Raw genomic sequence first — 20,080 nt, forward strand, 5'->3', positions numbered from 1 at the left:
TGGGTCTTCAAAATGTCTACATTCCTTTTTATGAACAGTGGACCTGAAATTTCCTCACTTTATGTGTAAGGAAATATACACTATAATGATGCTGCTGCTATTGTGCAGATTTCCCTTTTATCAAAACTGGATGTATTTGTGGAAACAGCATCAAAGCTGAAAACCTCTGGGTGAGCGTCTCCCCCGACAGCGTTTGACTGACTTTTTAGGGCCGACTTTGCTGTTAAAGATGCTCTGTGGACTTTTCCTGTGAACAAACAAAGTTTCTGTTTACACTGAGTGTTACTCACCGAAACACACTGTGTGAATCACTGAGGTCTATCAAACATGCTGACAACCTAACAAAGCTGTATTTTTAACGTGTTAAATCCTGCATTGAAGTCTGCTTCCAAGCAGTCGCCCTCTTCCCTGCCTCTGCTGTCACATCACTGGTATATAACCAGTGTGGATCAGTGGAATGGTGTGAAATTATTGGCAGGATGTGTCATCTGTGCACATTATGCATCCATGTTCATCATAATGCACGACAAAAGCAAAAAAAGAGGAGCTTATTGCCTGATACAAGGTATCTTTCCCTGTCTCCTCTCTAAGTCATTCAATATGTTTTGCATGTGACATGTGGCCCTGAACAACATTCAGCATTATGCAGGAGTTTTTGTGTCGTTCATATTGGGTTACAAAATACAATAATTACAATAATACAAAAAGCAAAAGCTAGCATCCTAGGCTAACAAGCTAATGTACAGGCTGCTGAAAGCAATAGCGTTGCAATGACTCATTTTTCTCTACAGACAGAGTTACAGGACCGTAGACTGTACAACATATGGGCGTAGCTATCTGATCTGAAAAGTGAAGCCAATGCTGAAGTGCCCTTTTAACCTGCATTCTTTCAAATGGCCAGCTGGGGGCAAATCCATTGGTTTCAAAAGATGTTCGCTTTTATGTAAGCTTATGAGAAAATGACCCTACTTCTAATTTGATTTATTACCTCAGTAAACAGTTTACTGGTGAGTTTATGATCTCAATTGCTAGTTTCAAGTCTATAAAATCATTAAATATGGTCGTTGTTTTACTTCTGGGTCCATAACAGCAAGATGGCGACCCCAAAACCAATTGATAACATCACAGTGGCTACATTCATACAGTCCGTACACCTCACTCATGGATCACCGCTACGGCTTGAACTGACATTGAATTCTCCTAGTTGAATTATCACTGCCAAAGACTTAACAATTGCATTTGAAAATATCTAATAATTCTTTGATCGAAACAAAAAAAATACAAGCTAGTGTACACACAAACTTGCCTTAGTAGAGGTTAATGATGAAAGTGCGTGTCGGCAAGAATCTACTAATGACAGTACCTCTGATGCTGTTACATGCACCGTTAACATGGAAAGAAGCTAAAGTTTGTGTTTAGAATCTGTAACTTAAACCAGTTTTAAACCAGAGTATTTAGTGCCCTTTGCCAAATGATGGGCAGAACATGATTATTCACTTCAGTGGCAAGACGGATTACTAAAAAACACCTTCGGAAACAGCAGCCCGTCTCACTTTGTAACTTTAATGACACTAATGACGTCCATCCTCCTGCTGGTTAGCTTCCTTTGTAGCCATTGGGAATGACACAATGTTATTATTAACCATTGTTAGTGCCCAAGATGTTGAACTGTACCAATTAAATTTAGCGACCAAAATTGTCAGTCAACCTTCTTTTTGATATTAGCCAAAAATGTAAAATTTCAGTTAAAAGTTCAGTTTCATATTAGTTTCAGTTCAACTTCAACATTTCACACATCTTCTATCTCCACCTCAGGTGAACCAGGTGCTCCTGGAATTGGCAAGGATGGCAAAGATGGAGGACGCGGCGAGGCAGGAAGTCCCGGTGCCCCAGGAGCATCCGGTCCTAGGGGACCTACAGGGGCACCTGGGCTTTGTGATCCATCAACCTGTATAGGCAGACTTCCACCTTTGTATATGGTCAGCGGAAAGAAGTCTGCCGGCTACAAAAACTAATGAGACATCACAGCTCATTGAAACACTCCAGATCTCATCCTGCGGTGACCACGACCAGGGGCTTCTCAGAGATCCAGGCGTGGTGATCTTTGGGAGTCTTCAAATGTCTCCATCTGAACCAAGAGACGCAAGGGGAAATAGAGACAAGGCACAATTGTAGAATACTGTATAGACATTTTAACTTGTATGTGATTATAGTGAGAGCTTATCTAATGTTCAAAGATAGCTGCTACTGATGCCAAAGCAACTTCTTCCAGCTGATGACAGGCACACACGCCCGTGAGTTGTATACTAACGGTACATCTCTCTGATTTCCTCTTGTGTGTGTACTTTTTACAATTCTTGAATAAGCTTTCTGAAAATATTGTTTCTACTCTTTTAGCTCCATGAATACAAGGTGCCATTTTGACCCGCCTATTCACTGCTGCATTCATGAGCCAGTTAGGAACAGAATTTAGTAAAGTGGAACGATGTTTCCAGTCTTTGCTTCCCAAACAAAACCTAAAAAATGAATAAAATGTTCACATTCACTTCAAGTGCAGACCTGAGCTGAATTCTTCAACAATGTGCTTCTCATTTAGGCTCGTTCATTTGTTTTGCCTGATTTTGTCATATTAATGTTCTTTTTCAAACAATGTAATAAAGTGAATATGTTTTGGACGTGTGGCACAGTGCTGTATTAAGACTGTTTAATGGGGCAAAACATCTATCTCAGGGCTGCTGCAGCTGCTCTATCAGTATTACAATCCAAAGATATTCAAGTGATGATGAGTCATCATTACATAGCACGGTTAAGAGAATTACAGGGGCGAAATGTAAGATAAGGCCATTAGCTTATTTTAAATCATACAAAAAATAAACTAATATCAACAGAATGTGAAGAAACAGTGTTGAGGTTATGTCAAAAACATTTATATAACTATGCTGGGGGTGAGTTCACTTATTTGCCTAATAAGGAAACAAAATACCACAAAATGTCAAAAAGAATATATTTTAAACCTATTTTCCTCACTAAACAGGAAAATACAGCCGCACACCTTGTCTGCTGTGTCTTGTCGCCCCCAATCTCAACCGCTGTAAATCGCCTCCATACTCTATCCTTTGTCATTCACTGAAAGGCGGCTGAGCCTGTGCTACTTGCTAATGGCAGCTAGTCAGTACAGCCAAAGATAGCTACATCAAAGATATAGTGAGCAGCAGGTAGCGGTTACGCTGCCCCCTATAGTTTTGGAGCTACCTTTAAATTCTAGCCACTTTTAAAGCAACACTGTGTGATCTTTTCACCTCAAAATAACAGCTTCAAAATCATTTTGATGGTTCAGTGTCTTATAATAGGGTGAATGGTATCTTTGTCTCAGCCACTCAGCCCCCCATCACTTATTTCTGCACTCAGAAACTTCAGTGAGAGGGTAGGATCACAGCGTTACATACATGTTTACTTCAAGATTCAAGTTTTCAACATTTACATTGTTATGACGTAAAGTTTTGTCTGTAGTTAGCACCTACATTACATCTGACAAACTGTTACAGACCTGGGATTGCACTTAGAAACTGTGGGGGGAACTAATTTGCCCAAAATGCCAATTTCTACATATTGTTGCTTTATGCAGATTGGTGTACACTTGCAATGTGGTCTTTCTGTGAAACTCCACAGCTGCTTTACAGTAAAATGGTTTTGTATTGAAAACAAGTTCCCTGGGTTGTTATGGATATAATCTGGATTCAGGAGGGCATTTCACTGTTGCCTGGTTACAAAGGAGAGTCAACATCATCCCTACAGTACCTCTGTCTGCAGAGGACAAATACATTCACAGATCAAACATGACCTTTACCAAACTGCGGGAAGGAGTCAGCATAGCAGCCATCCAGAGGACATCCCTTTGATTTAATAGATCTGATTGTGGCTTAGAGCCAGTGAATTTTAAGTTGTGTGCGTAAGTAAAAGGATGGTTCATAAAGTTTGAAACAGCAAAGGACTGGTGATTGCTTTTTATATTCAGCTTACAGATACAGTATTTAACATGACGGATGGCAGAGGTACAACTCAAAGGACCCTTATATAAATGCATGGTGGTCAAACAATGTGAGGCCAGTGCTGCCTATTCAAAAAACAAAGCAAAGCCTGTATTATAAAATGAATCTGTTCCAGTCTTTATTATACAGTACAGTACATGTGTTTTTTTTTCAATACTTACAATATGCTACTAATTAAAATATCTTAGCACCAATTCATCAGGAAAATTGGGGAAATCAAGTTACTGCATTGAAACACATTTGTATTGGTTCAAATAATGAATAATTTAGCGGCATAACTTAGAAAACTCTTAATTAGCAAAAACTGCTAATTTGAATATTGAGAGATATTTGGCTTACTGTATATTTATTATAAAATTTTAAGCTGTATGCACCTACTCACCATCCCACCCTGTAACACCTAGTCTATCGGTATCTGCAACAAGCATTTACAAAACCATGAAAGGGCAATACTGATACGGTTCATCACTGACAAAGAAGCAGCTAATAGCAAGATACATTAAATGGTATGACAATATTGACAGAGCGGGTAAATAATCGCACATTTAGGACCAAACTCTTCTCTGAACATTATGTTTTAGTGATATCGACATTTCTCAAAGCAGGGCTGCTCTGAAGGCAAGAAAAAAAAGAAATCTCATTCAGAGGTGCTGTGATATTTACAGTTTTGTTGCCAACAAAAAGCTGCTAGCTAGTTAGCATTCTAGCTAGTTAGCCAGCTAGCTAATTTAAAACCAGCAATTTATAGATAGTTATGTAATTTGTAACCTCACGTAATTGCCACAAATTCATCAATGGCCTTTTTCGTTTCAAAGTTTTATAGTTTGAGATCATACTTTATTTGGTATATGTTGCCAGTTAGCTAACCTTCTTTGAAGCTTAAAGAAAGTACATGTAACTATGTAGCATTTGATTGGCAGAGGCCATTCTCCATGTCTGGAAGAATGTGAAAAATGCAGGATAATGGTTAATATTAAATTCAACCTAATAGCTAACATAAGCCACAGTAAGTGTAGTAAGCTTATGGTCCCACAAGACGAAGTAGCGACAAAACCCCTGAGTGTACCAAATTTAGCAAGGATACATCTTATTTCTAACAAATTCAACTATTTATTTGTAATGTGCTAATTTCTCTTTTAAAAATGACATAGTCTAGTTTTACTGATATGAACGTTTCTTGAAGCAGAGCTGCTCTGAAGGCAAAATAAATGTAATTACTGTGGCTTCTACAGTATTGTTGATAATGTAATGTTCATGGAAATGCAGGAAGTTAGCATAGCTGGAAAGCTAATTTTAAACTAGCCAAATAAGTCATTTTTATGTAAATGTTCTTTATTTTGAGACCAAGCTGTGGTGTATAGGCTACAACCAGCAAGCTAACTTTTTGGAGAAATAGGACCCAGTTACTGTTGTTTAAAGCAAGCCAATGCAACCTTGTAACTTTTGCTGCACAGAACTTGTCCATATGTGGGAAAAAGTATATATATATATATATATATATGTATATATGTATATATATATATATATATATATATAAGGCAGGAAATTGTAAATGTTAAATGCAACCTTTTGCTAACATTAGCCACCATAAGCTACTGGTCACACCAGACCGAGTGAGGCTGTACAAGAAAAAAAAACCCTGAGTCTGCCAAAAAAAAAAAATCAAGGGTGCAATTAAGTTTTTATGGATTCAACTTTTCATTTGTAAGGTGAAGACGTGCCATTCCCTCTTTCAAAAATGACATAGTCCTGTCTTACCTCGACAGATTAAATCACTCGTGCCTCCAGAGCAGCCCAGAAATATTTATCTAAAATCTCCAGTCTTCTTTACCAACGTCTTCAAAACTAAGATGTGTCCGAGCCACAGCTTCACATTCTTTATAAAAGACGTTCCATTAGGTAACCTGAGCATGAGATGATACGTATGACTGGCCCATATAGTGATAACCTCTGACATGTACGTCTTGGCAGGCTCACATAAGATTTCCATATTCTCTTCTTGATAATTGCTCCCCTCTTCCCTTCTGCACCTGTGTGAATTAAATTGTTTCTTCATGTTTTGGAAAGGAAGATAAATGCGATACCTTTTGTGGAGGCTATTTAATAGGTGCTAGATTACCAGCACGTCTGAGGCTGAGGGAGAGGTGTAATTGGTCCATGAGGGACGTAAGGCAAAACATCTTCCAAGTGGATTTCACAATGCTCTGGTCATCAGGATGCAAGGAAGCAGCTCTCCAATTTTTGGTTCCAGGGGACAAATAAGAAAGGCAAGGTCTTTTCAGAGCAGGGCTGAGCGGCCCGGGGACTGCCACGGCGTAGGCACTTAATAGGCCTCACTGAACAGAAAGGAAGTGACACATTTAAAGAAAGTAGGGGGAAACAAGCCGCTTTTCAAGAAAGGTGAACAAAGGGTGCAATTATACCACCTCCTCAAAGCTGTTTACTGCTCAAGTCTATGCACACCTCAAAGCAAGAATGACCAGAGCCACTTCATTAAACATAAAAGTACAAATCTAACAGTGACATTTCTTCCTGTCTCTCTTTTTAGACTAATAGGCATCCTGAGGGTGAGTTTGGCACAAATCATTACACGGCATGTATGAATTTATGCATACATGTCACGTTATTTCTGTTTTGGACAGAATTTCAAGCCTTTCATCTTCAAATTGCATATCCACCTTTAAGTGATAGAAATTCATACAAAATGATTGATAGTGTGGGTGCTGTGTTGCATTTTGTAGGCAAATAAACAGAATTTTGGAATGAAATCCTTCAAATCTCTCCCAAAGCTTCAAGCAACAATGCCAAAGCTCTAATTTATGAGTAATTTCTGCTGCCTCCAGTTTATTCCCAAAATAATATCTTGTTTTGCTCCGTCTGAATAAATCAGACATGATCACTTTTACAAATAGAGCAAACATTTGTTTAAAGGGGACTTTTTGAACAATTATCTCAGCGTGTGTCAGGGTGCCAATACTATCCAAAACAAGGCGACATAAGAACAACGCTACCAGCTTGGAGGCAAGAAGTGCACAAATGTGCTCATTCATCACATTCCACACTAACTCATTATCACTCCGCCTACGCAAAATCACTATTGGTATTTGAGATTGTGCCTCACACTGTCCTTCCTCCTTCCCATCAGTGACAATAAAACAGATAATTCCCCTGACTGAGTAATTACCAATGGACTGGCTGAAGATCCCCAGCGAGAGATCAATGTAGTGAGCAGTAACTGACATGTATTGACGCAGGACAGTGTGGGCTGTGAATGGTAATTGATGCAAAATGGTGTGAGGCAGGATAAAAAGAACAGCCTGTGGTGCAGACATGTTCCCGCGAGAAAACGCCAAACTGGACTTCTGAGATAATTACCGATGAAACAATACAATTTCACACTCCCGAATCTTCACTCCCGGTGTGGGGTTTAAAAGGAGAGAACTGCATCATCCTTGTTATCTCCCTATATGTTTTACAGGAAGCATGCAAGTGAGGAAAAAAACTGTGTAGCTGCCCTCTTTACCCCGTGTTTAATCTGAAATAGTCCCTCGATGCTCAATCCCCATCCACCCCAAGCTTCATACCAAAAACAAAACAAAACAAAAATCTGACCGGCAGCACATTTTGCTTCAGCTCCTCCGTACTGAGGTGATCTTGAAAAAGAAAAGTTCTTGATTCAGACTGACACGACCAAGTTCATAAATACAGCTGGACTTCAAGCTCCATGTGTCTGTTCTTCTTTAAGTCCCCTTGACATTTTTGGTGTGGGGTCTCTGTGCCAGGCTGGCATAGTAGGCACACTGGCTGGGGTCACATTGGCCAGGGGGACCTGGAGGTCCAGGTTGACCGTGGGGGCCGGGGTTTCCTGGCTCTCCCTGGGCTCCGGCTTGTCCCGGGCTTCCATCTTTACCGTAACCAGGCAGACCGGCTGGACCTGTTGTGGGAAGAGGAACAATTCAGGGCTCAGAATTGGTTGAAACAAAGCTAATAAGAAATAAATACAGTAAGTCAGAGACTGGTTTTTACCTATTGGGCCAGTAGGTCCAGACTCTCCTCTTTCACCAATACCAGTATCTCCCTTCTCTCCCCTGGTTCCTTTCTCACCTAGAAGGAATAGGAAAAAAAACAGTCACTATGATTTCTGCACAATATCAGTCGTTTTATTTATTAATCAACAGTTTTGAAGAACCATGAACATCGCTGTGAATTGAAAGTGGCTCATGACGTTTATAGTAGTCTAGTCTAGTATTTATAAGGTTAATTTTGAGGGGAATATGAAAGAAAAAGAAAGTGTGAACAGAGTGTGTGTATAGTACCAAGTTGTTATAACACAGTTATTGTCTGCTTAGCTTTTTGTATAATATCTCCTGTCGCTCTGTCAAAGTGCAGTCAAGTCTGTGAAAATCACTTAAATTATATCAATTGAGTTAAATCAGCTCAGACATCACACATTTTAATGGAATGGAAGTTCAACAGGGTTTTATATGTTTAATCTAAGTGTAAAAACGACATGTAGTGTTGTTATGTCGGGGTTATGTCCCACGTACAGTCACTTCCTGGAGACTGCACTGGTTATCTTACAGCCTCATGTCCTGTCTTTGGGTTTTAGTTTAGTTGTTTCCTGTTTTATTTTGTAGATTTTATCCTAATGTGTCATGTTCTGTTTTGCACTTTGTGTCTTTGTGTTTTTTCCCGCCTTTTTTGAATGCCCTTACTACCTGCCTCTTATTACTCTTCCCTCCGTAGTGTATTTAAGTTTCTTTCTCTGACTCTTTGTCAGTTCATCTGTGTTTTCACTTCTGTTCCCCAGGCCTGGTGTCCACCTTGTGTCTTACCTGTGTTTTCTGCCTCTGTCCCCTGTGTCTTCTGGATTTGTTCTCTTTGCAGAACCTTTGGTGTAGTGTTTTCTATTATCTTGGATTGTTGCTTTTAGTTGCCTGTGTTTTTCCAATGTCTGCTTTTTCTTTTGTTGGAATCAGCTTTGTTAATAAAGCTCGTTTTTTGTTTCTAAAACTTGTTGCATTTGGGTCCTTCTTCGCTAAAACACGCCACCTCAGAAATAGTCCCCCCAAACCATGAGGTGATGTTTTTTTTTATGAAGTATACCAAAACTGGTTAGTTTAGATAGTATTTTGGAGCCAAGCGAACATAACAGTGATATCAATCTTCTTGTCTAACTCTTTGTACAGAAGCAAACAAGCTAATTTCTCAAAGTGTATTCTAACAATACAACATCCATCAGATATCTTTTTAAAGTCACATGAGATTACTTTCTGATTTATAATTGAAATGTTGAAAAATTCTGTTGAGGACATGAAGTTGGACAAATTAATATTTAAACTGAAATATGAAATGGCCTGGACTCAGTAGGAGTTGTGAAATCAGTAAAGTGTCGTGTACGAGACACACAAAACTAATAACACTAGTATCAGTCCTACCTTTAGGGCCCATGGGTCCCCTGGGTCCTTCTCCTCCATTCTGCCCAGGCATACCGGGCTCTCCAGGGGGTCCAGGTCGCCCAGTACCGCCGTCCTTACCCGGAATGCCTGGTGGTCCTGGACGGCCCGCTGTACTCTTCACGTGGGCTGGCTGGAACTGAGCCATGAGGTAAGCCATTTTGGCTGGACGGAAAAAGAACAGCGACTTAAATCTGGTACAGCTCTATCATCGTTTTCCTAAATGAGCGCAGAAGAATCAAACATCCCGCTGAGATCTGCAGGCAGGATGAGACCCAAAAACAAATTGTCTCCTCACCATCTAATTGTTTTGCCAGCTCCTCCTGGATGAGCCGTCTCATCTGCTCCAGTGATACTGACTCTCCCTGAGACAACAAACATGTTAATGATTTACTCAATTATTCAAACTGAGATCTGAAGCATCTGTGGTGAATATCACTGAAGTGTTATCTTTGTTTCAAAATCCAATTAATCACCCTTTGGCCGGGGATACCGGGGTTTCCTGAAGGTCCTTGTGGTCCAGGAGCTCCTAATTCTCCTGGTGGTCCTGACATGCCCATCATCCCTGTGTGGCCCTTTCTTCCTGGGGGTCCTGGGTTTCCAGGCATACCTGAATCTCCTGAATGTCCTTTATCTCCCTTCGTTCCTGGGTCTCCCTGGATTAGAGGACAGCAGTTATAATATTTTGACTGATAGCTTACTGGACAGAGAAGAAGACCCTAATGGAAGTACAGGGTGTTCCCCAAGTTTGTATCTATTATCACACATTATCTGTTAATATCCATGTGATGTATTGTATTTCTCATCATCTCTAGTACCTACCTTATCTCCTCTCAGGCCACGATCACCAGCTCTGCCTGGCATTCCCTACAAAACACCAAAAACAGACAATGTTAGCGTGAAAGCTGTGCACTTTATAGCATGCTAGCCATCAGTGGTCTTGTGAAGTGCTTACTTGTTTCCCCTCTGGGCCGACTGGACCAGGTGGACCCTGGAAATCAAGATGAAAATTGGCGTTATCCCCAGCTGGTCATATTTATGAGCTGCAAGTAATCTTTTAATCAAAACATGTCAAATCCAGCACTCACCGCGGGGCCTTTGGGCCCACTAAAGCCTGGTAATCCTGGGTTGCCGGCCTCTCCCTTGTCCCCCCTGAGACCCTGTGTGGCAGCAGAGACATGGCCGTCCATCACATGGCACACACATGGCTTACAGTGTTCTAAAAGCCTCGCTCATTACTGAGGCTACAGCAAGATTAACTTGCTAGCTGCAGTCCTTATCAACATGCAGCAGTGCTGTGGATACAAATCTCATAAACCAGTCTTGCGGTGGGACATGCCAGCTTGAAGAGATTAAAATTCATATTTACAGAGGACATGTGGGCCTCAAGACAAGCTGGTTGTGACAGAAACAGAGTGAAGAAATTCATTAATTCTAGCAGAAGGTAGAGAATATTTCTCTTTGTCTTTTTCATTTACTCTTTTTCAGGAATGATTTTTATATTCTTGAATGGATACACTTCACCCTCCTGTCTCTGTGTGGTAAATGTGACCATCTGATAACAGTTTTGGCATTACCTAATTCCTCCCACTAAATACCTCCACCCTCCACTGAAATCACTCTCTATCTCCTCTGCCAACCTTTCCGCATCTGGCTCCTGCCCTCCACCCTCCTCCAGGCTGTTTCTGATCATCTGCTCCCTCTGCTGACTGATATCATCAACTCCTCTCTGATAGCTGCATATCGTCTGCCCTCCAGTTAGCAACAGTCACTCCTCCTCCCAAGAAACCATTCTCCAGCCCACAGACCAGTGTGCAGCTCCATCCATTTGTTTCCAAACAAATGTGTTGTGAATTATACTGTACTGTCTTGTCGAATAAAAAACCCTCCTCACTCGCAGGTCCCATAACAACATGTAACTGCATTTGATTTCCAACATTAGGTATTATATCTGTCATGATGACCTCTGCCTGCCCTTCCTCTTCATCTCCAGGCCGGCCCCTGGCGCCCCCAAGGTAAAAAGACTGATAAAATGCCCGTTCAGATACCTAATCGCAGATAACACATGACACAGTGCCCTCTACGGTGGCCCGATGTGCAAGAAAACATCATAAAATGCTGCCTTACATACTAGAAACTTAGCTGGTCTTTAAATGGTTGAATAGCTTATAGTTTCCTGTGTCTTTTATTACAGAGGTGTAGTAGTTAGGACTAATAAAACACCTAATAAAACTATTTTAATTTAACTGTTTCACCATAAATGCATCACAACTTTCTGCCATCTGGTGCCCCGTTTAATTTTTTTCTGCCCCTGGCCCTCAAACAGCCTGAGTCCGCCCCTGGCCCCACTGTCAGCCTATAAACCCTGTAATCACTGAACCCTCACAGACTTTAATTAACCTCATCTGTGTACTCAGCGATATTGTGAGATTGTGTAGTGTATAATGGGCTCTGAAAGCTTTATGAGTACTGGGACAACACTTTAAAATTACTTGTTACCTGGGCAGCAAAGTGTACGGAGCATTTATCACAGGTAACTTAAACAAACAACAACGCAGACCTGTGCACAGTGCTCGCTGATAGATGTAAACTTTCTGCATATTTCTCAATTTCTGAATTAGCGTCATACAGTAGATGTAAAGTGTGCATCGGGGCCCAGGACATCCTCAGGGGACACTACAGCACTTGCTGATTTTAAGGTCGAGCAGTCCTGAACCATCGCAGACTAATCAGGTCCTAAACTGAGAACACAACTGTGACAGGGGTTGAGACCAAGACTAAGGCAGGGTGATACAGGATCAAGACCAGGGCCAGACCACTGCACTTACAGTACATTCAAATGTGGACCATGGAAATGATAGACAGTTCTTAGATTGATATGAAAGGTCCACAGCCCTGTCAAACACCCACTGAAACCAAGTGAACTTCACTTCTTCAGGTATTCTGGGTCATCATTAGAGACACAAGAGTTTCCTTCTGCTGGACTCCTTGTCCCAGACATCTGCCTTTTGCTGACTTTAATCTTCATCTTGAATAAAGTCGGGTGTCTGTTGTTCTACCTGCCTGCCTCTATGACCACACCTAGTTTGTTTTTGGCTAAAGCACATGTCAGAACACCTGTGTACAGACAGGGACTCATCCCTTCTGTACTTGACAGTTTCATCATTGCATTTCATTTCAGATATTTTTTATACTCCCTGAATTCTTCTTCTTTTTCAAAACTTAGTGCCCACATTACCCACAATTCAACTCTACCACAGACAGTTTGGTCATAGATACTCCTGTGTTATGCTGGCAGCAGCTGGTGTGGAAGGGCAGGGATGAGGAGCAGCTACAGAGACTCCACACCCCCAGATTTTACACAACATGTCTTCAGCCCCAACCAGCACTGTGACATCACTTGAGGAGATTTATTAGACTTTTAGGCTATCAAGGTACCTGATTGGAATTGAACAGGAGATGCAGTAATGAGGTTTTATGAATCTTAAACCACTAGTCTAGACAGGACAGCCCTGAAACGTGCTCAGCTCACTGGTGAAGACAGTGTCATGGGGATGAAAACACTTCCTGTGTGACTTAATGAACTGCCTTACATGCAATTAAACCTTGACCAGTCTGTTTTGATAAATATGGATTTGACTTGAATTTCAAACAGCACCTCGTATTATTTCAGGGTGGGCTTGAGTTCACTCAGCACCACGCAGAAGACAAAGAGGACATTGTTCCATTGCTGTTTCAGACACGAGGCATTCATCAGATCTTCACTGTTATTTGGATTTGATGTGTTTTTCCATCTATTCAGTTAAAGTGTAGTTATGTTAATGCCAGTTGTAAAGCGGCCTCTTAATTACATCTTCATCTTTTCTACCAATCCTTACACACTCGGCTTGATATTCACATCTCTAACTCAAGGACAACCTTGACGAGCCTGCGCTTTTTTTTCCCACACGTATCCTCACATGACCTTATTTGCATTCTGCATCATCAGATGATTCAGGCCCTTTGTCACCGGGGACTCTGCGTGGGTATTTGTCTATGGATGCACTTGTGAAATTCAAAACCTTTGCATGGCACGACAACCTGCTGAGGGAATTACAGGCCCCGTGCCTCTCGGAGACGGTCCGCTCCAGCCTGTTCCCCGTGCTCTGATATTACTTGGCAATCACTTTTCTCCTGCTGGCAGCAGCCTGGTCAACTCCTTTCAATCCTGGCTCACCCAGGGGAGAGCGATGTTTCCACCCCGGTCAGGACAACATTTACTCCGATCCTCCATCATAATCTGACAGCTCATCTCTTCTAGAAATCCTGTGCTTCCTCCTCTCGCCTTCAGATCCCACGTACAGTGACTGCTCGCTCGATTAGCCCTGAAAATGCTACTTTTCCCTAATTACCCACCCTGCCTTTTATTCATTCTATTACAGTAGCTCTTCTCAGTTAAATGTGTTCATTGATGTGTCGAGGTAAAGTGTTTCTTTTGCGCTGTTAGTCACCCGAGCGCCTATTGCAAATCCAATTTTAAGGTGATGTAGGTAGGACTACATGACTCACTGGACTTCCAGGGACACCTGCTTTTCCTGATGGCCCGGGTTCACCTTGCTTGCCCTGGGATGCAAAAGAAGAAAAAAAAAAAAGAGAAAGTGAGAAAATATATGGGCAAAGACTGGAAGAGAAACGACTTGAGTGCCACTTGCTGTCCATATCTATTAGTCTGCTTGACACTGTGCTGCGTCTGTCTTCTGTTTGCGTCAGACAGCCTGGCGAGTGATTGAAAATGACTCACCGGCTCTCCTCTTGGACCGCTAAGCCCTTCTCGGCCTGGAGGTCCCATAGAGCCCTGCGAAAACAAAAAAACAGGCAGTTTTATTATGTCTCACACATGCTGGAAACAAAAGATCTTAATCATATCTCATCTTCAGGGCACGCTGGGAAAACTGCAGGCTTGAGCACTGACTAGTTTTCGTGGAGGGAGTAGGAGGGAAAAATGTTTTGACTTCAGGAGAGCGTTCTGTCTCTAAGCCCCACATCCGGAGGATGAGTTAGCTAAAAGGGTTTTGGGTGAAGTGTTACATCCTGCAACGAGACGAGTGGGGGGATAACAGTGCTGTGGCCTTTAAATGTGTATGTGAGAGGGATTTAGGTTTGTCAGTTGATAAATGGGATGAAACTTGTGCGCTGTCATAAGATATGAAGTTCCTGCAGTTTAAACTTTTACACCGTCAGTACTGGGCCTCTTGTGTTAAAGAGACTTGATTAAAGATTCTGTGGTCTGCTGGAAAATCTTGTATTCGGTCAAAAAACTTTTTAAACTTAGAAGTATTATCTGGATTCGATCGATCAGTGGAGGCTGGTTCCAGACAGCAATAATGATTATTCTCAGGATTGGCTCCTTTACAGAACTGGGAGACGGAGCCAAGATTGTGTTGTAGGGAATAAAACGAAAGGCAGATATTTGCTGTGGGTGGCATGTATATTGCTTATAAAAATGCATAAAAAGAAGCTACTGTTCTCATGTTTCATAATTTAAAAATGATTGCTCTCTTCTGTATTCTCATATGACTTTATTTCTTTGTCTCAGATGAGGGAACCGCAGAGAGAAACAATCTTCCCCTCCTGGTTGTTGTAATTCCAGTGTGTATAGAATAGAAATTGCAAGTTACTGTGTAAAAATATCACGTAACAAACCTCCTTCCCAGGTTTGCCATCACGCCCAGCTGATCCAGACTTTCCATCTTCTCCCTGTTTAACACATGAAAAAATATCAAATGAGAGAAACTTCGAGGATTAATTTAAGGTAAGGTTTGCTTGATCGCCCAGGAGAAAATTGTCTCCCCTCACAGTGACAGTGTTTTATAATTATAGCAAAATGTTTCGATCCAGTTCGGCCAGTCTACTTTATTACTAAGTTGACATCTACTTTACTGCTTATGACATTTAATCATTCTGTGATGTATTTCATTTCGCTGTTGGGGAGGACAACAGACATTTTCTCAAGAGCGAATCCTGAAGGGGACACCAAAGGTGCAAATGTGTTTTATTCCATTGACTGGTAGAATTAAATTAAAATGTCAGACACATCTTTTGTTTGAAGGTAACTTTTGCAAAGTATCTAGTTACTGGAGGTGAGCCACTACTCCCACACTAGCAGAGACTGCTCCAAGGACAAATCATACCGAGCACTTGTGTGTACTGTGAGGCTTTTAAAGGGGGGACCAAATCTTCAAAAACACGTTATTTTGTGTCTATAACTAGCACAAGTAGGTTTTTTAAAATGTATATTACTATATTATTTAAAAGAATACGTTTACAATAATATACTGTAGGTCATTGATCTTGACAACTCTCCTTATTCCCAGGAAGGTGGGTCCAACGCCCCCATAATTTTCCATACGTGGCACACATATTTTTGATGTTACCAATATTGATTACACTTTGAGGTACAGTGTCATACAAAATATTAAAATATGACACATAGTGGCTTTAAAGTTATGTTATGTTAATGTCCTTAAACGCTTATCTCTACTGTACTTAATATATTATTAGCTGTATTGTATTAGTATGATTAGAAAGCTGCTAAATATAATATATGAAGCTTTTATGCAAGTGCAGATTCTTAAGATAAAATAAGAAATCAGGTTTACATGAAGAGTTTTTAAAAACACAGTACAACAATCTGTATTGACACAGCATAGGGCCCGAAAACAGGAAGTAAAATAAACAAAAGATTAAGTGTTCACTTAATTTAGTGTTAACTAATATCAGCTAGTAGCAACTTTCTAGGCTAATGGAAGACGATGTTTTAGAGACAGAGGTGTTTATGAATGGCTAGTGCTAGCGAGTTAACTTTTTTGGCATTAGCTTGCTAGCTTAATTGTTTTAGCTGCTGTAAGAAGAGTTTTCACAGTGTCACTCAGCAGCATATGGATGATTACCTTCACAGGTGTAGTCTTATTAATCTTAGCTGTAGCTAGCTTCCTGAAAAGGTTTAGCCTGCAGCATTTCTGCATAAGCTAGCTACATTTCCTGGACGGGAACAGCTTGACGTTCTGAAACACCTCCATTGCAAACCCCCTCCACACCGCTGTTCTGAATCCGACTTTCAAGTTCCAATTACTTCCCAATATGGTTAGGGTTAGGGGTTCCACAATAGCCTTTTCGGAATAGCGGGGTCTTTAGAAAAAATGGGAAACCACGCCATTACGATGAATGGAAGTCTATTATCGGAACAGCGGGGTTTCTGAAAAGCGGGGTGTAACCTTCCTGGACCTACACAAAACCACCATCTCATCATCACATCCCTGCAAGAATAATGTTAAGCTTGCATTTCTTTTCTTTGTTTAATTGTTTTGCTAATTACAATTCATTTAGTTATATTTTTGCCTCATCTGATAATCTTGTACTGCTTTTTGTCAGTTCTGGCGCTCCATAATAAAGACCAGACTCGAGATCCAGAGTTAATTATAAGGATTGATATGACACTTCTGCATTGTGCTGAGGTTCTGTGCTCAATCTGCACTTCTTATTGTCGGCATCAACTTTCAATTTCCTGAATAATAGTGAATATAATTTCCGTATGACTGACATTTAGTGACAGTAAATCATAAGCAGTGCAGGGTAATTGTCGGTGTGTCTATGGAAACACTCCACAGTTCCTCTAATAAGTTGTCTGCTGTCGGTGAGGCAGTGCAGGCAGCGCCTCACTGGGGCTCAGTCAGAGCCGTCTGTAATGAGCCATGCTATTGGTCATGGCACTGTGGCAGAAACCTTTCCTGCGGGTGTGTGCTGTGTGAGAGACAAAGCAGCAGGTGCAGTGACTCTCTCAGAGAAGGTGTCTGAAGAAAGTGCATGATGCATATTAACATGGCAGTGCAGTGTGACGAAATCTGAATGTGGCTTTGCACCATTCCCTGAACTCCTGCAGTGTGTATGACTGTGGAGCCATTTACAAATCCAAAAATGCTGATACCTCAAGACATTGTTCTTCCATATTTGTCTGATGGGCTGTATCTTTATCATGTTGTCAATTAATAGAAGGAGAGGCTGGTTATACGCACATCACTAAGGTGCAAGGCTGTAATGAAAATGCGCGATTAAATAGAACGTAATGCCTGGACACTGAATATATATAAATATATATAAAGCTTCACAGGGGTTGATTTTCTGCTTTCCTATACAGCATCAGATTAAACCATTTTAAGGTCTGAACTTGAATTGAACACTGCTGGCACAAAATGTGAAAGCTTTTATGTGACAAGTGGCCTTGTCAAAGTAAAGTGAGACATGTTGGTGCTTCTTATCCTCTGAAATCCGAAGGCAAGTGTTCTTTTTTTATTCATGGCATTGCAGATACGGATGAACTGCACACATGTATTGTTATAACATACCTGAACAAAATAAGAAGGTAAGAAGTTTCCTTTGTGAGTCCAACAACACATGGAAAACAAGAATAAGTAGTACAGAAATTCATTTGTAGTTCAACATTATTAGGCCGCCGGTGACATGTCCCTGTTTTCTCCACATTTCATCACAGTAATAGGTGAGCAATTTACCAGACAGGAAGTAATTGGGAATCCCTACAGACGCTGCAGCTCATTAGGCAGGAAAATGGTGCTAAAGAACAAACAGGGCATGGTTTGTGATTTATCCCCGACTCTGGTCTTGCTGGGGATTACCACATTTATTTACACTACAAATTAGTAATAAATCTGGTAATGGTGAGCGAGAGCAGCGTGTGGGGTCTTCTTTTGTCCAAACTGAGTTATTTGGATGTGAACAAATATTGTAAAAATTGTTTGTGTTCATTGTTTGTGCTCACCTTAGGTCCTGGTGCTCCAGGTTCTCCTCTGTGGCCCTTAAAGCCCTGTACAGGAAAGAGAAACAAAAGTGAATGAGTCACAGAGCTTTGCACCACCAGTTTCTGTCATCAGATCAGTTTACTGGTGCTCACTTACTGGGAGTCCCCTAAGCCCGGGATTTCCTGGTGGTCCAGGTTCACCTTGCTTGCCCTGAAATAAAATCAGACACAGTTACATCATCATTGTCTGGTCACATTGTCTTATAATTTCTTTCTAAAAGCAGTCAATGCCTTATTGTTGTTGTTCAAAACTTATAAAATCTTTGGATCAATGACAAGGTGAACATCTCCATCGACTTACAGGTTCTCCTGTTTCACCTGGTCTGCCATCTTTTCCCATTTTTCCAGACTGACCCTGCAGATCAATGAAAGTGATCATTTAGTGTCCGCTCCTCTAAAGACTGTCAACACCACACTGCAGTGACTGTATGTATATTCATGATATTACACATTAAAATGCTTTTCTTACAATCATGCCAGGAAGACCTGGTGGTCCCTGGATTCCTTTGAGACCCTCTTTGCCCTGGTGAAAACAAACAAACACAAACAGGTCAGCGTCACCAAAGGAAAAGAAATGATTAATGGCCACTATTACCACACAGGCTGGCTGACCTACATGCTAGAGGGAAGAGGTTTGTACAATAATGACACATGGGTAATAAGTTTTCTGAGGGGAAAGTACGCGGAGTGCAGTCTGACCTTTTCTCCAGGGGGCCCCGGGGGGCCGACGGAACCAGGCTGTCCATCGTTACCCTGAAGAGGAAAGAGACAGTGTCAGTGGAGGTCAACAGAAATAGAAAGCCTGACTGTGAGATAAAAAAATCCAGACAAACAAGTCCTGTTTACACCGAGTTTAAATACAGAATTTAGAGCATAAAATGAACAAATAAGCCCAGAATAGTGACTTACAGGTGCACCCATCAAGCCAGGAGTACCTGGATGGCCAGGGGGTCCAGGGTGACCCTGTTTATAGAGAGGAAAGTGATTAAACTCTAATAATGTCATTTTATTATACACAACTATTGCAATGAAACTTTGTTTAAACACAAAAAGAAAGGAGGGGAAGCGACAAATAAGGGCGAGACTCATGAGTCATAAGGGACAAATATACCTTGTCTCCTTTGTCTCCAGGGCCTCCAGCAGGTCCTCGATCACCTTTAATACCCTGTGGTGAAAACGAGAGAAAGATCATATGAAACGTCAAATCTCAAGAGGAAAGCATCCATCTGAGAAACTGTTTGTCAACAGAAAATAAAACCTCAAAATGTTCCAAATGTTACCAAAGAGGAGGATGAAGCAGCAGCGATACCGCTCTGAAATATGACTCTGCATTTTATGAGTTGTGCTTTTATCCAATTAACTGAACCTTGTGAGGCAAAAGGTTGACAATAGCAATTAATTAGCATCATGCCCTTTGGGAGCCATAAGGGCACAGTTAGTATGTAGACTTGCCTTTCCACCGTCAGCTCCAGGGGGTCCTTGAGGTCCAGCTGCTCCCGGCGGGCCCTGTAATGACACCAGCAGAGCATCAGTCTCTGTCCAGGCGGACAGTAGAGAGCAGCGTCACTGGGTCCTTATCGTTCACTGCTGCCCCCAGAGGAGGCCGAGCTAATGATGCAGGGAGAGGCTCTCCATCCGTCACACCAACTGTGATGGATGATGACAAACGTGCAGCGAGGACCTCATGCCTCACTTAGGGCTAATACAGTGGAGACACACACTTT

General features: G+C 41.4%; 2 protein-coding genes across 3 annotated transcripts in view; one reads left to right on the forward strand and one right to left on the reverse strand.

The window, feature by feature from the left end:
- Window positions 1-2,675, forward strand: part of col9a1c (collagen, type IX, alpha 1c) — a 31,327-nt gene extending 28,652 nt beyond the window's left edge. For both annotated transcript variants that reach the window (XM_084378952.1, XM_084378953.1), the window contains one exon: window positions 1,816-2,675. In XM_084378952.1, coding sequence (XP_084235078.1) covers window positions 1,816-2,015 — 200 coding nt within the window. In that variant the 3' untranslated portion in view covers window positions 2,016-2,675. The remainder of the gene's footprint in view (window positions 1-1,815) is intronic.
- A 1,462-nt stretch (window positions 2,676-4,137) lies between these two features.
- Window positions 4,138-20,080, reverse strand: part of col22a1 (collagen, type XXII, alpha 1) — a 60,264-nt gene continuing 44,321 nt past the window's right edge. The window contains exons 47-65 of the mRNA XM_084380029.1: window positions 19,809-19,862; window positions 19,468-19,521; window positions 19,266-19,319; window positions 19,056-19,109; window positions 18,826-18,879; window positions 18,658-18,711; window positions 18,454-18,507; window positions 18,318-18,362; window positions 15,188-15,241; window positions 14,286-14,339; window positions 14,054-14,107; window positions 10,594-10,665; window positions 10,461-10,496; window positions 10,328-10,372; window positions 9,982-10,161; window positions 9,804-9,870; window positions 9,488-9,670; window positions 8,076-8,153; window positions 4,138-7,983 (exon numbers count right to left, since the gene is read on the reverse strand). Of these exons, the coding sequence (XP_084236155.1) occupies window positions 7,790-7,983; window positions 8,076-8,153; window positions 9,488-9,670; window positions 9,804-9,870; window positions 9,982-10,161; window positions 10,328-10,372; window positions 10,461-10,496; window positions 10,594-10,665; window positions 14,054-14,107; window positions 14,286-14,339; window positions 15,188-15,241; window positions 18,318-18,362; window positions 18,454-18,507; window positions 18,658-18,711; window positions 18,826-18,879; window positions 19,056-19,109; window positions 19,266-19,319; window positions 19,468-19,521; window positions 19,809-19,862 (1,440 nt within the window). The 3' untranslated portion in view covers window positions 4,138-7,789. The remainder of the gene's footprint in view (window positions 7,984-8,075; window positions 8,154-9,487; window positions 9,671-9,803; window positions 9,871-9,981; window positions 10,162-10,327; window positions 10,373-10,460; window positions 10,497-10,593; window positions 10,666-14,053; window positions 14,108-14,285; window positions 14,340-15,187; window positions 15,242-18,317; window positions 18,363-18,453; window positions 18,508-18,657; window positions 18,712-18,825; window positions 18,880-19,055; window positions 19,110-19,265; window positions 19,320-19,467; window positions 19,522-19,808; window positions 19,863-20,080) is intronic.

The sequence above is a fragment of the Pagrus pagrus genome (assembly GCF_965226575.1).
Source record: "Pagrus pagrus genome assembly, chromosome: 17".
Classification (NCBI taxonomy): Eukaryota; Metazoa; Chordata; class Actinopteri; order Spariformes; family Sparidae; genus Pagrus; species Pagrus pagrus.